The sequence below is a fragment of the Sycon ciliatum genome, chromosome 1, assembly GCF_964019385.1.
Source record: "Sycon ciliatum chromosome 1, ocSycCili1.1, whole genome shotgun sequence".
Classification (NCBI taxonomy): domain Eukaryota; kingdom Metazoa; phylum Porifera; class Calcarea; order Leucosolenida; family Sycettidae; genus Sycon; species Sycon ciliatum.
Window position 1 is genome coordinate 17,223,206 of NC_088643.1, and position 20,740 is coordinate 17,243,945.

Genomic DNA, 20,740 nt, shown 5'->3' on the forward strand with positions numbered 1-20,740 from the left:
GGTAGCAGATGGAGAAAATGGCCAAGCTGGTTATCTGAATGTTTGTGCATTTGGAGATCGCAAGTAGCTCGGGTAGCAGATGGAGAAAATGGCCATGCTGGTTATCTGAATATTTGCGCATATGGACAGCGCAAGTAGCTGGTAGCACATAGAGAAAATAGCCGTGCTGGTTATCTGTATGTTTGTACATTTGGACCTCGAAAGTAGCCGGTAGCAGATGGAAAAATGGCCGTATTGGCTATCTGAATTTTTGTGCATTTGGACATCGCAAGTAGCTGGTAGCAGATGGAGAAAATGGCCGTGCTAATTATCTGAATGTTTGTGCATTTGGACATCGTAAGTAGCTGTTAGGAGATGGAGGAAATGGCCGTGCTGGTTATCTGAATGTTTGTTCATTTTGAGATCGTAAGTAGCTGGTAGCCGGTGGACGAAACGACAGTGCTGGTTATCTGAATATTTGTGAATTTTCCCCAGTATTTGGTAACAAATGGAAATAATGACCGTTCTGCTTATCTGAATATTTGTGTATTTGGACATCGCAAGTAGCTGGTAGCAGATGGAGAAAATGGCCGTACTGGTTTTCTCAATGTTAGTGCATTTGGATATCGCAAGTAGCTGGTAGCAGATGGAGAAAATGGCCGTGCTGGCTATCTGAGTGTTTGTGCATTTGGACATCGCAAGTAGCTGGTAGCAGATGGAAAAATGGCCGTACTGGCTGTAGCGTAATGATACTCATAACTGTACATAGCTTTCTCTCTGTCTCTCTCTTGCATTCATAACTGTGCGTGAGAGCTGCTTTCACACCTCTGCATGAACTCTGCAGTGCTGCTTTCACACGTCTGTATGAACGCCGCATGAATGCACCCCTTTGTACCACGCACGCGCCACACTTTCCATCCTTCCATACACGGACGAGTACTTGGGGACTCGGGCCTATGTGGCTTGGGGTAGCTCTACTCACTTCACTTCTTTGTTCGGACTTCTACTAGCTGTTCTGTTGTTTGTCTTGTAAATAAAGATGGTAAACCCTAGCTCAGGAGTTTACTACATGGCGCAGTGAACAGGATCTACATACGAGAGTTCCGTATTGATCCACTGTAGAACAGTTGTATGTCTCGATTTCAGCCACCATGTCAGTTTGACTTCGCCGATCCCTCTGCCTGGGATGACTGGCTCGATCGTTTTCGGCAGTACAGGAAAGTTACTAAACTGCACAAGGACGATGAGGATGTCCAGGTAGCCACGCTCCTTTACAGCATGGGACCACAGGCGACAGTAGTCCACAAACAACTGAAGTTTGATGACGCCGGCGATGCGGAGAAGTTTGACGAGGTGGTCAAGAAAATGTCCGAGTATTTCAAACCAGTGTCGAATGTGGTACATGAAAGAACTATGTTCGAGCGGGCGATCCAGTCGCCATCGGAATCCGTTGACGAATACCTTCGTCGTCTGCATCGTATCGCAGATAAATGCGACTTCTCGGGAGCCCGGGACGAGCGAATCCGTGATCGCTTCATGGCTAACCTCATCGATCGTAAGTTGACACTCGAGCTGCAACTTCTCGATAAGCCGGACCTGGCCAAGGCAGCCACATACGCTCGAAACTACGAGCAGGTTCATCGCCAAGTAGCTGCGCAGCGCCATCAGTTGGAAGTGTCTGCGCCACCTCAGGCAGCCGGAATCAGCACAGCCAAGGCCAACAGCGGCGGCCGGGCACAGCAGTTTAGTTCGACTCGTAGGTCTACGCCGTTTGGTACGGATGATGCGTCCTGCAGGTGGTGTGGCAGGCCAGCGACCCACTCACGCCGTGAGTGCCCTGCACGGTCCGAGAAGTGCTCCTCTTGTGGGAAAACAGGCCACTTCAGCAGGGTATGCTTGAGTAAGCCTAGTAGGCTAGCCAGTGAACCAGGAGCAGGCCAGAAGTTGGTGCATGCAGTGCAGCCTACACCAACTGCAGACATCAGCACAGGCGCATATCTGTTTATGGGAGGCGTTTCAACTGACCAGCTGCCTGACGAGCCTTGGATGCGCTTCATTCCGATAGGGAACACGGAAGTACTCTTCAAAGTGGACACTGGCGCGGACACGTCTGTTATGAACGCGGACACGTTTAGCACGCTAGTCCCGTCCCCCACGCTCCAGACGCCAGCAGCTGCACTCCTGGGACCCGATGGCACACCACTGACACTTGCGGGAAAGTTTACAGTCCTAAGTAGAGACACCAACGGACAACTCTTCCCGCATGATGTCCATGTCCTCTCCGCCTCGGGTGCGAACCTGTTGAGCCGACAAGCTTCTTTCCGTATGGGTTTTGTGCAGCCAGGAGTTCACAACGTCTCCGCTCCACCTGCACCTCCACTTGGCTGTATGACCGGACCACCTGTATCGATACGTCTTCTGCCCGATGCTCGCCCGTACCACTGCCCAGTGGCCAGGCGTGTACCATTCCCGCTGCTCCAAAAGGTGAAGAAGGAGCTGACGAACATGGTGGATTCCGGGATCATCACACCGGTCACAGAACCGACGGAGTGGTGTGCACCAATGGTGGCGGTTCGGAAGAAAAACGGTGACGTCCGCATTTGCGTAGACCTGAAGAGGCTAAACACAGGCGTGAAGCGTGAGACATTTGTCCTCCCGACCGTTGAGGAAACGATGGCTAAGCTATCGGGAGCGACAGTGTTCTCCACCCTGGATACGAAGAAGGGGTTCTGGCAGGTTCCGCTTGCCGACGAATCTCAACACCTCACCACATTCATCACCCCGTTTGGCAGATACAAGTTCCGCCGCTTGCCCTTTGGGATTTCATCAGCACCGGAGATCTTCCAGCGCAAACTGATGGGCATCCTGGATGGTATCCCAGGAGTGGTGGTATTCATGGACGACATCTTGATCTTTGGATCCAGCCAGGAGGCTCACGACACAGCTCTGACTGCCGTCTATCAAGCTCTCGCCCAGGCCAATGTCACTCTAAACCCTGACAAGAGCCAAGTTGGTCGAGCATCCCTCAAGTTCCTCGGGCACAGCATTAGCCACAACGGTGTGCGCCCCGACCCGGACCGCATTTCGGCTCTGTTGGACCTCGCCGCGCCAACTGATGTGCCAAGTCTGCGACGGGTTCTCGGACTATTCAACTACATCGGCAAGTTTCTGCCGGGCCTTGCATCTGTCTCGACGCCACTTCGGGCTCTGCTGCGCCACAATACTGTGTGGTGCTGGGACGCAGCCCAACGGGATGCGTTTGCCAAGATGAAGGAGCTCGCAGCTGCCGCCAGTGACCTGGCATTCTTTGACCCGTCTCAGCCTGTAGTCATCAGCGCCGATGCAAGCAGCTATGGTCTTGGTGCAGCACTCTGGCAACGTGACGGAGACGACCTCCGCCCCATCGCGTTTGCCTCCAAATCTCTCAACGAGACGCAGCAACGCTATGCTCAAATTGAGAAGGAGCTCCTCGCCGTCACTTGGGCCTGCGACCATTTCCAACAGTACATCCGGGGCGGCCTTCCATTTGAAGTCCACACAGATCACAAACCGTTGATCCCTCTCATCAACTCGCGAGACCTGGACAATGTCCCACTCCGCTGTCAACGGATGCTGATGCGCCTCCTCCAGTTCAGCGTCACCGCGACCTATGTACCGGGTCCACGTCTCGTCGTGGCCGACGCCCTGTCTCGCTCCCCATCCGGTGCAGCAGACCCTCAAGGCAGTATGCAAGACTTGCTGGATGACATCGATATCCAGGTAGCGTCCGTGTCTGCTGAGTATGCCTCTCCCACGTTTCAGGACCGCATCAGAGCAGCGGTAGCAGAAGACCCCGTCGTGTCCGACGTCGCACAGCGGACCCTCAGCGGCTGGCCAGAGCGGGCCCGCGACGTTCCGCCTGCACTGCTGCCATTCTATCCAGCCCGGTCTTGCCTATCGGTGGCCAATGGCATTGTGTATTTCAACACCCGTATCGTCATCCCCCGTGACATGCAGCCTGAGGTGCTCCGTACCATCCATGACGGTCATCAGGGGGTGACCAAGTGCCGCGCCCGAGCTCGAACGGCAGTGTGGTGGCCTGGCCTCGACGCCCAGATTGCAGACGTTGTCCAGACCTGCGAAGCCTGCAGCAAGGAGCGGCTCGTGCCTGCTGCACCGCTCCTACCACAGGCTCTCCCAGCACGACCCTGGCAGCGACTCGCAGTCGACCTGTTTCATTTCGAGGGTCACGATTATCTCCTAACGGTGGACTACTTCTCCCGATTCATTGAAGTGGATCAGCTCAAGTCTACCACATCCCATGCAGTAATAGCCGCCCTATCCCTGCACTTCGCTCGCTATGGCACCCCAGAAGGACTAGTGTCCGACAACGGTCCCCAATTCTCTAGTGACGAGTTCGCTCTCTTCCTGGCTCGCCACTCAATTCAGCACCGAACCTCCTCTCCACGGTACCCCCAGAGCAATGGCATGGCAGAGAGAGCCGTTCGTACCATCAAAGAGATGCTGCGGAAAGACCCGGATCTCCCTAGTACACTGCTGGCGTACCGCTCCACGCCCCTCCAGAGTGGCCCTAGTCCCGCACAGCTCCTGATGGGTCGCAGGATCCAGTCTAGCCTGCCACTACCTGAATCAGCTCTGGCCCCTGAGTGGCCCGACCTCATCGAGTTCCGACGACGGGAGGTGGCCCGGAAATCCGCCCAGGCAGACACGTTTGATGACCATCATGCCGCTCGGGCCCCATCCTCACTCGGACCTGGCGATCGGGTGTGGTTGGTAGACCTCGCCCGCGAAGGCACCGTGAAGGAACGCTTGAGTGAGCGCTCCTTCCTCGTCACATCAGCCGGCTCCGTCCTGCGTCGCAACGTCCGCAACTTACGCCCTCTGCCGCAACGGATCCCAGACGATGGCCCCATCCTGCCGATTCCCGCGCCATCCGACGCGGCTACCCCAGTTGAGCGCCACCCTGCTGTGGCGACACCAGGTGCACCCGACGCAGCTGCCACCGCCGACGTTGACACCACTCGCTCAGGCCGTGCCGTGCGACCACCTGACCGCCTGGACTTGTGACTCTTACGCTCCCAGGTGCTCTCCTTCCTGTTGGGGGAGATGTAGCGTAATGATACTCATAACTGTACATAGCTTTCTCTCTGTCTCTCTCTTGCATTCATAACTGTGCGTGAGAGCTGCTTTCACACCTCTGCATGAACTCTGCAGTGCTGCTTTCACACGTCTGTATGAACGCCGCATGAATGCACCCCTTTGTACCACGCACGCGCCACACTTTCCATCCTTCCATACACGGACGAGTACTTGGGGACTCGGGCCTATGTGGCTTGGGGTAGCTCTACTCACTTCACTTCTTTGTTCGGACTTCTACTAGCTGTTCTGTTGTTTGTCTTGTAAATAAAGATGGTAAACCCTAGCTCAGGAGTTTACTACACTGGCTATCTGAATGTTTGTTCATTTGGACGTTGCAAGTATCTGGTAGCAGATAGAGAAAATGGCCGTGCTGGTTTTATGAAGGTTTGTGCATTTGGACATCGCAAGTAGCTGGTAGCAGATGGAGAAACTGGCGTGCTGGTTATCTGAATGTTAGTGCATTTGGACATCGCAAGTAGCGGGTAGCAGATGGAGAAAATGACCGTGCTGGTTATCTGAATGTTTGTGCATTTGGAGATCGCAAGTAGCTCGGGAAGCAGATGGAGAAAATGGCCAAGCTGGCTATCTGAATGTTTGTGCATTTGGAGATCGCAAGTAGCTCGGGTAGCAGAGGGAGGAAATGGCCGTGCCGGTTATCTGAATGTTTGCGCATATGGACAGCGCAAGTAGCTGGTAGCACATAGAGAAAATAGCCGTGCTGGTTATCTGAATGTTTGTGCATTTGGACCTCGAAAGTAGCCGGTAGCAGATGGAAAAATGGCCGTATTGGCTATCTGAATTTTTGTGCATTTGGACATCGCAAGTAGCTGGTAGCAGATGGAGAAAATAGCCGTGCTAATTATCTGAATGTTTGTGCATTTGGACATCGTAAGTAGCTGTTAGCAGATGGAGGAAATGGCCGTGCTGGTTATCTGAATGTTTGTTCATTTTGAGATCGTAAGTAGCTGGTAGCAGGTGGACGAAACGACAGTGCTGGTTATCTGCATATTTGTGAATTTGACCGTCCCCAGTATTTGGTAACAAATGGAAATAATGACCGTTCTGCTTATCTGAATATTTGTGCATTTGGACATCGCAAGTAGCTGGTAGCAGATGGAGAAACTGGCGTGCTGGTTATCTGAATGTTAGTGCATTTGGACATCGCAAGTAGCTGGTAGCAGATGGAGAAAATGGCCGTACTGGTTTTCTCAATGTTAGTGCATTTGGATATCGCAAGTAGCTGGTAGCAGATGGAGAAAATGGCCGTGCTGGCTATCTGAGTGTTTGTGCATTTGGACATCGCAAGTAGCTGGTAGCAGATGGAAAAATGGCCGTACTGGCTATCTGAATGTTTGTTCATTTGGACGTTGCAAGTATCTGGTAGCAGATAGAGAAAATGGCCGTGCTGGTTTTATGAAGGTTTGTGCATTTGGACATCGCAAGTAGCTGGTAGCAGATGGAGAAACTGGCGTGCTGGTTATCTGAATGTTAGTGCATTTGGACATCGCAAGTAGCTGGTAGCAGATGGAGAAAATGGCCGTGCTGGTTATCTGAATGTTGGTGCATTTGGAGATCGCAAGTAGCTCGGGAAGCAGATGGAGAAAATGGCCAAGCTGGTTATCTGAATGTTTGTGCATTTGGAGATCGCAAGTAGCTCGGGTAGCAGAGGGAGGAAATGGCCGTGCCGGTTATCTGAATGTTTGCGCATATGGACAGCGCAAGTAGCTGGTAGCACATAGAGAAAATAGCCGTGCTGGTTATCTGAATGTTTGTGCATTTGAACCTCGAAAGTAGCTGGTAGCAGATGGAAAAATGGCCGTACTGGCTATCTGAATTTTTGTGCATTTGGACATTGCAAGTTTCTGGTAGAAGATAGAGAAAATGGCCGTGCTTGTTATCTGAATGTTTGTGCATTTGAACATCGCAAGGAGTTGGTAGCAGATGAAGTAAATGGCCGTGCTGGTTATCTGGATGTTTGTGCATTTGGACATCGCAAGTAGCAGGTAGCAGATGGATAAAATGGACGTGCCAGTTATCTGAATGTTTGTGCATTTGGACATCGCAAGTAGCTGGTAGCAAATGGAGAAAATGACCGTCCTGCTTATCTGAATGTTTGTGCACTTGGACATCGCAAGTAGCTGGTAGCAGTTGGAGAAAATGGCCGTGCTGGTTATCTGAATGTTTGTGCATTTGGATATCGCAAGTAGCAGGTAGCAGATGGAGAAAATGGCCGTGCTGGTTATCTGAATGTTTGTGCATTTGGAGATTGCAAGTAGCTGGTAGCAGATGGAGAAAATAGCCGTGCTGCTTATCCGAATGTTTGTGCATTTGGACATCGCCAGTAGCTGGAAGCAGATGGAGAAAATGGCAGTGCTGGTTATCTGAATGTTTATGCATTTGGACATCGCAAGTAGCTGGTAGCAGATGGACAAAAGGGCCGTGCTGGTTATCTGAATGTTTGTGCATTTGGACATCGCAAGTAGCTGGTAGCAGACGGACAAAAGGGCGTGCTGGTTATCTGAGTGTTTGTGCATTTTGCAATCGCATGTAGCTGGTAGCAGATGGAGAAAATGGCTGTGCTGGTTATCTGAATGTTTATGCATTTGGATATCGCAAGTAGCTGGTAGCAGATGGAGAAAATGGCCGTGCTGGTTATCTGAGTGTTTGTGCATTTGGATATCGCAAGTAGCAGGTAGCAGATGGAGAAAATGGCCGTGCTGGTTATCCGAATGTTTGTGCATTTGGACATTGCAAGTAGCTGGTAGCAGATGAAGAAAATAGCCGTGCTGCTTATCCGAATGTTTGTGCATTTGGACATCGCCAGTAGCTGGTAGCAGATGGAGAAATTGGCAGGGCTGGTTATCTGAATGTTTTTATGCATTTGGACATCGCAAGTAGCTGGTAGCAGATGGAGAAAATGGCCGTGCTGGTTATCTGAATGTTTGTGCATTTGGACATCGCAAGTAGCTGGTAGCAGATGGACAAAAGGGCCGTGCTGGTTATCTGAGTGTTTGTGCATTTGGATATCGCAAGTAGCAGGTAGCAGATGGAGAAAATGGCCGTGCTGGTTATCTGAATGTTTGTGCATTTGGACATTGCAAGTAGCTGGTAGCAGATGGAGAAAACAGCCGTGCTGCTTATCCGAATGTTTGTGCATTTGGACATCGCCAGTAGCTGGTAGCAGATGGAGAAAATGGCCGTGCTGGTTATCTGAATGTTTATGCATTTGGACATCGCAAGTAGCTGGTAGCAGATGGAGAAAATGGCCGTGCTGGTTATCTGAATGTTGGTGCTTTTGGACATCGCAAGTAGCTGGTAGCAGATGGACAAAAAGGCCGTGCTGGTTATCTGAGTGTTTGAGCATTTGGACGTCGCAAGTAGCTGGTAGCAGATGGAGAAAATGGCCGTGCTGGTTATCTGAATGTTTATGCATTTGGATATCGCAAATAGCTGGTAGCAGATGGAGAAAATGGCCGTGCTGGTTATCTGAATGTTCATGCATTTGGAGATCGCAAGTAGCTGGTAGCAGGTGGAGAAAATGGCAGTGCTGGTTATCTGAATGTTTATGCATGTGGACATCGCAAGTAGCTGGTAGCAGATGAAGAAAATGGCCGTGCTGGTTATCTGAATGTTTGTGCATGTGGACATCGCAAGTAGCTGGTAGCAGATGAAGAAAATGGCCGTGCTGGTTATCTGAATGTTTGTGCATTTAGAGATCGCAAGTAGGTCGGGTAGCAGAGGGAGGAAATGGCCGTGCGGGTTATCTGAATGTTTGCGCATATGGACAGCGCAAGTAGCTGGTAGCAGATAGAGAAAATAGCCGTGCTGGTTATCTGAATGTTTGTGCATTTGGATCTCGAAAGTAGCTGGTAGCAGATGGAAAAATGGCCGTACTGGCTATCTGAATTTGTGTGCATTTGGACATTGCAAGTTTCTGGTAACAGATAGAGAAAATGGCCGTGCTTGTTATCTGAATGTTTGTGCATTTGTGACATCGCAAGGAGCTGGTAGCAGATGAAGTAAATGGCCGTGCTGGTTATCTGGATGTTTGTGCATTTGGACATCGCATGTAGCAGGTAGCAGATGGATAAAATGGACGTGCTGGTTATCTGAATGTTTGTGCATTTGGACATCGAAAGTAGCTGGTAGCAGATGGAGAAAATGGCCGTGCTGGTTATCTGAATGTTTGTGGATTTGGACATTGCAAGTAGCTGGTAGCAGATGGAGAAAATAGCCGTGCTGCTTATCCGAATGTTTGTGCATTTGGACATCGCCAGTAGCTGGTAGCAGATTGAGAAAATGGCCGTGCTGGTTATCTGAATGTTTATGCATTTGGATATCGCAAGTAGCTGGTAGCAGATGGAGAGAATGGCCGTGTTGGTTATCTGAATGTTTATGCATTTGGAGATCGCAAGTAGCTGGTACCAGATGGAGAAAATGGCTGTGTTAGTTATCTGAATGTTTATGCATTTGGAGATTGCAAGTAGCTGGTAGCAGATGGAGAAAATGGCCGTGTTGGTTAGGCCAAACTAAAGAAGGTGTGTGGTTCGACTAACATGGACATTTTTTTTACGGGCGGGCGGGCGGATTTTTTTTTTTTTAATATATTTTTTAGTACATGTAAATACACTGTATACCATGGTATACGCGTATCGAGTAGACTCTACTACCAGCACAAGGCAGCAGTCGTACCACTCACTGCACTGCACTGCAGTACAACTACAAGCCAAGTCCAAAAGGAGCCGCCTGCGTCCGCAGACTCACGCCGCACAGCACGTAGACGTGGACGTGTTCAGTCCACGTACGTCAGTCACACGACAGCCCGCCGAAAAAAAGTTACGGTCGGGCTGAAATTGTACGGTCGGTCGGGTGAGTCGAACCACACACCTTCTTTAGTTTGGCCTTATCTGAATGTTTATGCATTTGGAGATCGCAAGTAGCTGGTAGCAGATGGAGAAAATGGCCGTGTTGGTTATCTGAATGTTTATGCATTTGGAGATCGCAAGTAGCTGGTAGCAGATGGAGAAAATGGCCGTGTTGGTTATCTGAGTGTTTGTGCATTTGGACCTCGCTAGTAGCTGGCAATAATAATATGAAGTCTGAAGAAAATGTTGAACAGTCTCTGCTGGGATGACGACTACACCATAGCTCAGTGGTTAGAGCATCGCTGGCTACAAGCGAGGGTCCCTGGTTCGAGTCCTGGTGGTGACAGTCAATTTTTTCTCCAGACTTTTCCCGTTTGTCTCTTTCCCTCAAACTAGTGAATAATAATAATAATAATAATAATAATAATAATAATAATAATAATAATAATTAACTGAAACTCGGATGTTGAGCCATAAATAAATGTAAAAGAGAAAAGTCAGTTTTGTGCCTAGTTATTGCACTTTCTGACTGTATATAGTATCATGTTACAGTGATGGAGAGTTACTCTTAACTCGTAACCATGTGTCCTTTTCTCTTTTACAATAATTAACTGGTTTGAGGGAAAGAGACAAACGGGAAAAGTCTGAAGAAAAAATTGACTGTCACCACCAGGACTCGAACCAGGGACCCTCGCTTGTAGCCAGCGATGCTCTAACCACTGAGCTATGGTGTAGTCGTCATCCCAGCAGAGGCCGTTCAACATTTTCTCCAGACTTCATATAATAATAATAATAATAATAAAAGGGTTTGCTCCCCACACCGGAGCTCGCGCTATTCCGCCGACTTTACTTGACACTTGACTGACTCACGACTGCCATCCAGAGCACACGAGAAGTCCATCGAACCTTCGACTCGGCAAACCTGCAAGAAAGCACCACTCCCTGCTCAATACACAGTGTTTCGGGGAATTCACCCCTCATCAGTTGAGCTTGAGTAGGCTGAGGAAGATTGTGCCTGAAGAGCACCACTTATATAGTGCTCTCCGGGCACAACCATCACCAGGGATACAAACTTACAGAGACGCTCCGTTTTCAGCGCGACAAACACCTCGTGAGCACCAGATAGCAGCGTGAGTCAGTGTCGCTCCTGGACGGTGAGACAGACGTCGAGGACCCTCGGTCATTCGCAACGCTGTCACCTCCAAACCAACGAGTCGCAAGCCCGCGCTGGGCACAACAGTACGAAGTAGTGGTTGCGACCTCGGCGATGATTTGTAAGAAAAGGGTTTGCTCCCCACACCGGAGCTCGCGCTATTCCGCCGACTTTACTTGACACTTAATATAAATAATAATTTGAAAGTAGGATGGAGGCAGAAAATATTACAAAAAGTGTATTATCTACGCATGCATCTACGCAAGAGTCACCACCAGCCAATTAGGACATGTGTCAAAGTATTGAACGTTTTCGTTCCCTTCTTGTCAAAATACTACAGGGAATGATGGAAATAAGCTAAAAGACTACAACTATAAGAAAAAGAAGTTCAGAAATATATCACTCCAATTATGCAGATCGAGAAAATGGCCGTGCTAGTTATCTGAATGTTAGTGCATTTGGACATCGCAAGTAGCTGCTAGCATAATGGCAGTGCTGGTTATCTGAATGTTTGTGCATTTGGACGTCGCAAGTAGCTGGTAGCAGATAGAGAAAATGGCCGTGCTGGTTATCTGAATGTTTGTGCATTTGGACCTCTAAAGAAGCTGGTAGCAGATGGAAAAATGGCCGTACTGGCTATCTGAATTTTTGTGCATTTGGATATCGGAAGTTGCTGGTAGCAGATGGAGAAAATGGCCGTGCTGGTTATCTGAATGTTTATGCATTGGAACATCGCAAGCGGCTGATAGCAGATGGAGGAAATGGCCGTGCTGGTTATCTGAATGTTTGTGCATTTGGATATCGCAAGTAGCTGGTACCAGATGGAGAAAATTCCCCTGCTGGTTATCTGAATGTTTGTGCATTTGGACATCGCAAGTAGCTCGTAGCAGATGCAGAAAATGGCCGTGCTGGTTATCTGAATGTTACTGCATTTGGGTATCGCAAGTAGCTGGTAGCAGATGGAGAAAATGGCCGTGCTAGTTATCTGAATGTTAGTGCATTTGTGACATCGCAAGGAGCTGGTAGCAGATGAAGTAAATGGCGTGCTGGTTATCTGGATGTTTGTGCATTTGGACATCGCATGTAGCAGGTAGCAAACGGAGAAAATGGCCGTGGTGGTTATCTGAATGTTTGTGCATTTGGACATCGCAAGTAGCTGGTAGCCGATGGAGAGAATTGCCGTGCTGGTCATCTGAATCTTTGTGCATTTGGACATCACAAGTAGCTCGGGTAGCAGATGGAAAAATGGCCGTACTGGCTATCTCAATGTTTGTGTATTTGGACATTGCAAGTATCTGGTAGCACATCGAGAAAATGGCCGTGCTGGTTATCTGAATGTTTGTGCATTTTGACATTGCAAGTAGCTTGTAGGCGATAGAGAAAATGGCTGTGCTGGTTATCTGAATGTTTGTGCATTTGGACGTCGCAAGTAGCTGGTAGCAGATAGAGAAAATGGCCGTGCTGGTTATCTGAATGTTTGTGCATTTGGACCTCGAAAGAAGCTGGTAGCAGATGGAGAAATGGCCGTACTGGCTATCTGAATTTTTGTGCGTTTGGATATCGGAAGTAGCTGGTAGCAGATGGAGAAAATGGCCGTGCTGGTTATCTGAATGTTTGTGCATTGGAACATCGCAAGTGGCTGATAGCAGAGGGAGGAAATGGCCGTGCTGGTTATCTGAATGTTTGTGCATTTGGATATCGCAAGTAGCTTGTAGCAGATGGAGAAAATTCCCCTGCTGGTTATCTGAATGTTTGTGCATTTGGACATCGCAAGGAGGTCGTAGCATATGGAGAAAATGGCCGTGCTGGCTATCTGAATGTTACTGCATTTGGATATCGCAAGTAGCTCGGGTAGCAGATGGAGAAAATGGCCGTGGTGGTTATCTGAATGTTTGTGCATTTGGACATCGCAAGCAGCTGGTAGCCGATGGAGAGAATTGCCGTGCTGGTTATCTGAATCTTTGTGCATTTGGACATCGCAAGTAGCTGGTAGCAGATGGAAAAATGGCTGTGCTGGTTATCTGAATGTTTGTGCATTTGGACATTGCAAGTAGCCGGTAGGCGAGCGAGAAAATGGCTGTGCTGGTTATCTGAATGTTTGTGCATTTGGACGTCGCAAGTAGCTGGTAGCAGATAGAGAAAATGGCCGTGCTGGTTATCTGAATATTTGTGCATTTCGACCTCGAAAGAAGCTGGTAGCAGATAGAAAAATGGCCGTACTGGCTATCTGAATTTTTGTGCATTTGGATCTCGGAAGTAGCTGGTAGCAGATGGAGAAAAGGCCCCGCTGGTTTTCTGAATGTTAGTGCATTTGGACATCGCAAGTAGCTGGTAGCAGATGGAGAAAATGGCCGTGCTGGTTATCCTAATATTAGTGCATTTGGACATCGCAAGTCGCTGGTAGCTTATGGACAAAATGGCCGTGCTGGTTATCTGAATGTTAGTGCATTTGGACATCGCAAGTAGCTTGGGTAGCAGATGGAGAAAATGGCCGTGCTGGTTATCTGAATGTTTATGCATTTGGACATCGCAAGTGGCTGATAGCAGATGGAGGAAATGGCCTGAATGTATGTGCATTTGAATATCGCAAGTAGCTGGCAGCAGAAGGAGAAAATTTCCCGGTTGGTTATCTGAATATTCGTGCATTTGGACATCGCAAGTAGCTCGTAGCAGATGCAGAAAATGGTCGTGCTGGTTATCTGAATGTTACTGCATTTGGATATTGCAAGTAGCTGGTAGCAGCTGGAGAAAATGGCCGTGCTAGTTATCTGAATGTTAGTGCATTTGGACATCGCAAATAGCTGGTAGCAGATGGAGAAAATGGCCGTGCTGGTTATCTGAATGTTTGTGCATTTGGACATGGCAAGAAGCTCGGGTAGCCGATGGAGAAAATGGCCGTGCTGGTTATCTGAATGTTTATACATTTGGACATCGCAAGTGGCTGATAGCAGATGGAGGAAATGGCCGTGCTGGTTATCTGAGTGTTAGTGGATTTGGATATCGCAAGTAGCTGGTAGCAGATGGAGAAAATGGCTGTGCTGGTTATCTGAATGTTTGTGCGTTTGGACATCGCAAGTAGCTGATAGCAGATGGAGAAAAAACTGTGCTGGTTATCTGAATGTTTGTGCATTTAGACATCGCAAATAGCTGACAGGAGAGGGAAAAATGACCATGCTGGTTATCTGAATGTTTATGCATTTGGACATCGCAAGTAGCTGGTAGCCGACGGAGAAAATGGCCATGCTAGTTATCTGAATGTTTGTGCATTTGGACATCGCAAGTAGCTGGTAGCAGATGGAGAAAATGGCCGTGCTGGTTATCTAAATGTTTATGCATTTAGACATCGCAAGTAGCTGGTAGCGGATAGAGTAAATGGCCGTGCTGGCTATCTTAATGTTTGTGCATTTGGACATCGCAAGTAGCTCGGGTAGCAGATGGAGAAAATGGCCGTGCTGGTAATCTGAATGTTCGTGCATTTGGACATCGCAAGTAGCTGGTAGCAGATTGGGAAAATGGCCGTGCTGGATACAGGTCGTCCCCCGTTAGTACATAAACCCCGTTAGTACATAAGAAATCTCAAGTCCCGGACGAAACGTGGTCACTTCCATACAAATTTTGTCAGTTAGTACATAATTCGTTAGTACATAAACCCCGTTAGTACATAACATTTCTCCGTACCCGCATGCCACCTTCCTCAATAGTACATAATTTGTTGGTCTTTTGGCCTTCCAGTGGAGGCACGTCGTGTTCTAGTTTCTACTTGTGGACGCAATTATCTCAGAAATCAGAGCGCACATCACAAACCGACAAAGCCCTGTTTTTTTCGAGTGACTGTACAGGTGCGGCTGGGCATGTATCATGTTACTGTAGAATCTTCGCTGACTGTGACCGTTATAACATAATTATTTTTTATGTTATATCGAGGGAATCTAGAATATCTCGCTCCCTAGTCATGGCAGCAAGAAACACTCAGAAAAGTTGAAAAAAGTGCAAAATGCTGGTATACAAGCAAGTTATGTACACTTTCGTTTAGTACATAAACCCCGTTAATACATAACATTTGTCAAGTCCCAGAGATTATGTATCAACGACGGACGACCTGTATCTGAATATTTGTGCGTTTGGACATCGCAAGTAGGTCGGATAGCAGATGGAGAAAATGTCCGTGCTGGTTATCTGAATGTTTGTGGATTTGGACATTGCAAGTAGCTTGTAGCCGATGGAGAGAATTGCTGTGCTGTTTATCTGAATCTTCGTGCATTTGGCATCGCTGGTAGCAGATGGAGAAAATGGCTGTACTGGTTATCCGAATGTTTGTGCATTTGGACATCGCAAGTAGCTGGTAGCAGATGGAGAAAATGACCGTGCTGGTTATCTGAATGTTTGTGCATTTGGACATCACAAGTTGCTGGTAGAGGATAGAGAAAATAGGCTTGCTGCTTACCTGGATGTTTATGCATTTGGACATTGCAAGTAGCTGGTAGCCGATGGAGAAAATGGCCGTGTTTCGCTATCTGAATGTTTGTGCATTTGGACATCGCAAGTTGCTGGTAGAAGATGGAGAATATGGCCGTGCTGCTTATCCGAATGTTTATGCATTTGGACATCGCAAGTAGCTGGAAGCGGATTGAGTAAATGACCGTGCTGGTTATCTGAATGTTTGTGCATTTGACCATCGCAAGTAGCTGGTACCAGATGGGGAAAATGGCCGCGCTGGTAATCTAAATGTTCGTGCTTTTGGTCATCGCAAGTAGCTGGTAGCAAATGGGTAAAATGGCCGTGCTGGGTATCTGAATGTTTATGCATTTGGACATCGCAATTAGCTGGTAGCAGATGGGGGAAATGGCCGTGCTGGATATCGGAATGTTTGTGCATTTGGACATTGCAAGTAGCTCGGATAGCAGATGGAGAAAATGTCCGCGCTGGTGATCTGAATGTTTATGCATTGGGCATCGAAAGTAGCTGTTAACAGATGGCCGGAGAAATTGGCTGTGCTGCTTATCTGAATGTTTATGCATTTGGACATTGCAAGTAGCTGGTGGCAGATGGGTAAAATGACCGTGCTGGATATCTGAATGTTTGTGCATTTGGACATCGCAAGTAGCTCGGATAGCAGATGGAGAAAATGGCCGCGCTGGTTATCTAAATATTTATGCATTTGGACATCGCAAGTAGCTGGTAGCGGATAGAATAAATGGCCGTGCTGGTTATCTGAATGTTTGTGCATTTGGACATCGCAAGTAGCTGGTACCAGAAGGGGAAAATGGCCGTGCAGGTAATCGGAATGTTTGTCCATTTCCACATCGCAAGTAGCTGAGAGCAGATGGAGAAATGGCCGTGCTGGTTATCTGAATGTTTGTGCATTTGGACATCGTAAGTAGCTGTTCGCAGATGGAGAAAATGGCCGTGCTGGTTATCTGAATGTTTATGCATTTGGGCATCGCAAGTAACTGGCAGCAGATGGAGAACATGGCTGTGCTGGTTGTCCAAATGCTTGTGCATTTGGACATAGCAAGTAGCTGGTAGCCGATGGCGAAAATGGCTGTGCTGGTTATCTGAATGTTTGTGCATTTAGACATCGCAAATAGCTGACAGGAGATGGAAAAATGGCCATGCTGGTTATCTGAATGTTTATGCATTTGGACATCGCAAGTAGCTGGTAGTGGATTGGAGAAAATGGCTGTGCTGGTTATCCGAATATTTGTGCATTTATACATCGCAAGTTGCTGGTAGCCGACGGAGAAAATGGCCATGCTAGTTATCTGAATGTTTGTGCATTTGGACATCGCAAGTAGCTGGTAGCAGATGGAGAAAATGGCCGTGCTAGTTATCGGAATGTTTATGCATTTGGACATGGCAAGTAACTGGTAGCAGATAGAGAACTTAGCTTTGCTGGTTATCCCGACGAATAATTGTGCTTTTGGACATCGCAAGTAGCTGGTAGCAGATGGAGAAAATGTCCGCGCTGGTTACCTGAATGTTTACGCATTGGGCATCGGAAGAAGCTGAAAGCAGATGGAGAAAATGGCTGTGCTGGTTATCTGAATGTTCGTGCATTTGGACATCGCACCTATCTGGTAGCAGATGGGGGAAATGGCCGTGCTGGATATCTGAATGTTTGTGCATTTGGACATCGCAAGTAGCTCGGATAGCAGATGGAGAAAATGTCCGCGCTGGTTACCTGAATGTTTATGCATTGGGCATCGCAAGTAGCTGAAAGCAGATGGAGAAAATGGCTGTGCTGGTTATCTGAATGTTCGTGCATTTGGACATCGCACCTACCTGGTAGCAGATGGGGGAAATGGCCGTGCTGGATATCTGAATGTTTGTGCATTTGGACATCGCAAGTAGCTCGAATAGCAGATGGAGAAAATGTCCGCGCTGGTTACCTGAATGTTTATGCATTGGGCATCGCAAGTAGCTGAAAGCAGATGGAGAAAATGGCCGTTGCCGTTACTGTAAAACAGGTAACGTTTGTGACAATAAATGTTTGCGTTTTCCAAATTGAGACAGGTTTGCTCTGTTTAATGTTTGCGACATAGTGGAGTCAGTCGTTGCATTGAACTTTACATGGCGCGAGTTTGCGTTGTTCAAAGTTTGCGATTCGGGGCCTCTCGCAAAATTCGCAAACACTTTTACGTCGCATTACTTACCCGTTTTACAGTATCTGAATGTTTGTGCATTTGGACATCGCAGGTAGCTGGTAGCAAAAGGAGAAAATGGCCGTGCTGGTTATCTGAATATTTGTGCATTTGGACGTCGCATGTAGCTCGGGTAGCAGATGGAGAAAATGGCCGTGCTGGTTATCTGAATGTTTATGCATTTCGACATCGCAAGTAGCTGAAGGCAGATGGAGAAAATGGCCGTGCTGGTTACCTGAATGTTTGTGCATTTGGACATCGCAAGTAGCTGATAGCAGATGGAGAAAAACGTTCTGCTGGTTATATGAATGTTTGTGCATTTAGACATCGTAAATAGCTGACAGGAGATGGAGAAAATGGCCGTGCTGGTTTTCTGAACGGTTATGCATTTGGCCATCTCAAGTAAGTTAGCTCGGGTAGGAGATAGAGAAAATGGCTGTGCTGGTTATCTGAATGTTTGTGCATTTGAACATCGTAAATAGCTGACAGGAGATGGAGAAAATGGCCGTGCTGGTAGTGGTAATCTGAAGGTTCGTGCATTTGGATATCGCAAGTACTCTAGCTGGTAGCAGATGGAGAAAATGGCCGTGCTGGGTATCTGAGTGTTTGTGCATTTGGACCTCGCAAGTAGCTGGTAGCAGATTGAAAAATGGCCACACTGGCGATCTGAATGTTTCTGTATTTGGACATTGCAAGTATCTGGTAGCAGATAGAGAAAATGGCCGTGGTGGTTTTCTGAATGTTTGTGCATTTGGACATTGCAAGTAGCTGGTAGCAGATGGAGGAAATGGCCGTGCTGGTTATCTGAATGTTTATACGTTTGGAGATCGCAAGTAGCTCAGGTAGCAGATGGGGGAAATGGCTGTGCTTGTTATCTGAATGTTTGTGCATTTGGACATCGCAAGTCGCTGGTGGCAGATGGAGAAAATGGCCGTGCTGGTTATCTGAATGTTTGTGCATTTGGACATCGCTAGTAACCGATAGCAGATGGATAAAATGGCCGCGCTGGTTATCTGAATGCTTGTGCATTTGGACATCGCAAGTGGTTGGCAGCAGATGGAGAAAATGGCCGTGCTGGTTATCTGAATGATTGTGCTTTTGGACACCGCAAGTAGCTGGTAGCAGATGGAGAATATGGACGTTCTGGTTATCTGAATGTTTGTGCATTTGGACATCGCAAGTAGCTGATCAGTAGCAGATGGAGAAAATGGTCGTGCTGGTTATCTGAATGTTTGTGCATTTGGACATCGCAAGTAGGTGGTAGGAGATGAAGAAAGTGGCTGTGCTGATTATCTGAATATTTGTGCATTTGGACATAACAAGTAGCTGGTAGCAAATGAAGAAAATGGTCGTGCTGGTTATCTAAATGTTTGTGCCTTTGGACATCGCAAGTAGCTGGTAGCAGATGGAGAAAATGGTCATGCAGGTTATCTGAATGTCTGTGCGTTTAGAGACATCGCAAGTAGCTGGTAGCAGTTTGAGAAAATGGCCGTGCTGGATATCCGAATGTTTATGCATTAGGACATCGCAAGAATCTTGTAGCAGATGGATGAAATGAGCGTGCTGGCTATCTTAATGTTTATGCATTCGACTTACTGAACATCTCAAATATCTATTAGTAGATCGCAAGTAGCTGGTAGCAGTTTGAGAAAATGGCCGTGCTGGATATCCGAATGTTTATGCATTAGGACATCGCAAGAATCTTGTAGCAGATGGATGAAATGAGCGTGCTGGCTATCTTAATGTTTATGCATTCGACTCACTGAACATCTCAAATATCTATTAGTAGATGGGGAAATTGGTCATCCTGGTTATGTAAATGTTTTAAGGCATTCGGGCAGAAAATGGTAGCAGGTGGAGAAACTGGTCGTGCCGGTTATAAGAATGTTTATGCATTCGGACATCACAAGACTTGTGATGTCCGCATGCATAAACAATACTTAGTATAGCTGGTAGCAGAAGAAGAAATTGGTCGTGCTGGTTATCTGAATGTTTATGCATCCGGACATCGCAAGTATCTCGTAGCAGATCAAGAAACTGCCTGTGCTGGTTAGCTGAATATTTGAGCACTAGGTCATCGCAAGTATCTGGTAGCAGATGAGAAAATTGGTCGTGCTGGTTATTCGAATGTTGTCTGGTAACAGATGAGGAAACTGGTCATGCTGGTTATCCGAATGTGTATGCATTGACACAAATCAAGTATCTTGTAGCAGATGGGGAAATTGGTCGTGCGGGTTATCCGAATATGTACGCATTCGGACATCGCAAAAATCAGGTACCGGATGGAGAAAATGGTCGTGCTGGATATCTGAATATGTATGCATTCGGACATCGCAAATATCTGGTAGCAGATGGGGAGATTGGTCGTGCTGGTTATCCGAATGTTGTGAATTAGGATATCGCAAGAATCTGGTAGCAAGTGGAGAAAATGGTCGTGCTGGATATCTGAATGTTTATGCATTCGGACATCGCAAGTATCTGGTAGCAGATGGGGAAATTGGTCGTGCTGGTTATCCGAATGTTTATGAATTCGGATATCGCAAGAATCTGGTAGCAAGTGGAGAAAATGAGCGTGCTGGTTATCTGAGTGTTTATGCATTCGTACGTCGCAAGTATCGGGTGGCAAGTGGAGAAAATGGTCGTACTTGTTATCTGAATGTGTGTGTGCATTTGGACATCGCAAGTATCTGGTATCAGGTGGACAAACTGATCGTGATGGTTATCTGAATGTTAATTCTTTCGGACATTTCAAGTATCTGGTAGCAGATAGAGAAACTGGTCGTTCCCGTCATTCGAATGCTCCTGCATTTGGACACCGCAAGTATCTTGTTGCAGATGGGGAAAATGGTTGTGCTGGTTATCCGAATGTTTATACATCCGGATATCACAAGTATCTGTTAGCAGATGGAGAAATAGGTCGTGCTGGTTATCCGAATGTTTATACATCCGGATATCACAAGTAT

General features: G+C 47.5%; 1 protein-coding gene across 1 annotated transcript; it reads left to right on the top strand.

Annotated features, from left to right (window-relative positions):
• Positions 1-1,110: 1,110 nt before the first annotated feature.
• On the top strand, positions 1,111-5,046 carry LOC135819006 (uncharacterized protein K02A2.6-like). The gene has a single exon (XM_065332188.1). The coding sequence runs from the start codon at positions 1,111-1,113 to the stop codon at positions 5,044-5,046; it is 3,936 nt and encodes a 1,311-aa protein (XP_065188260.1).
• Positions 5,047-20,740: the final 15,694 nt, after the last annotated feature.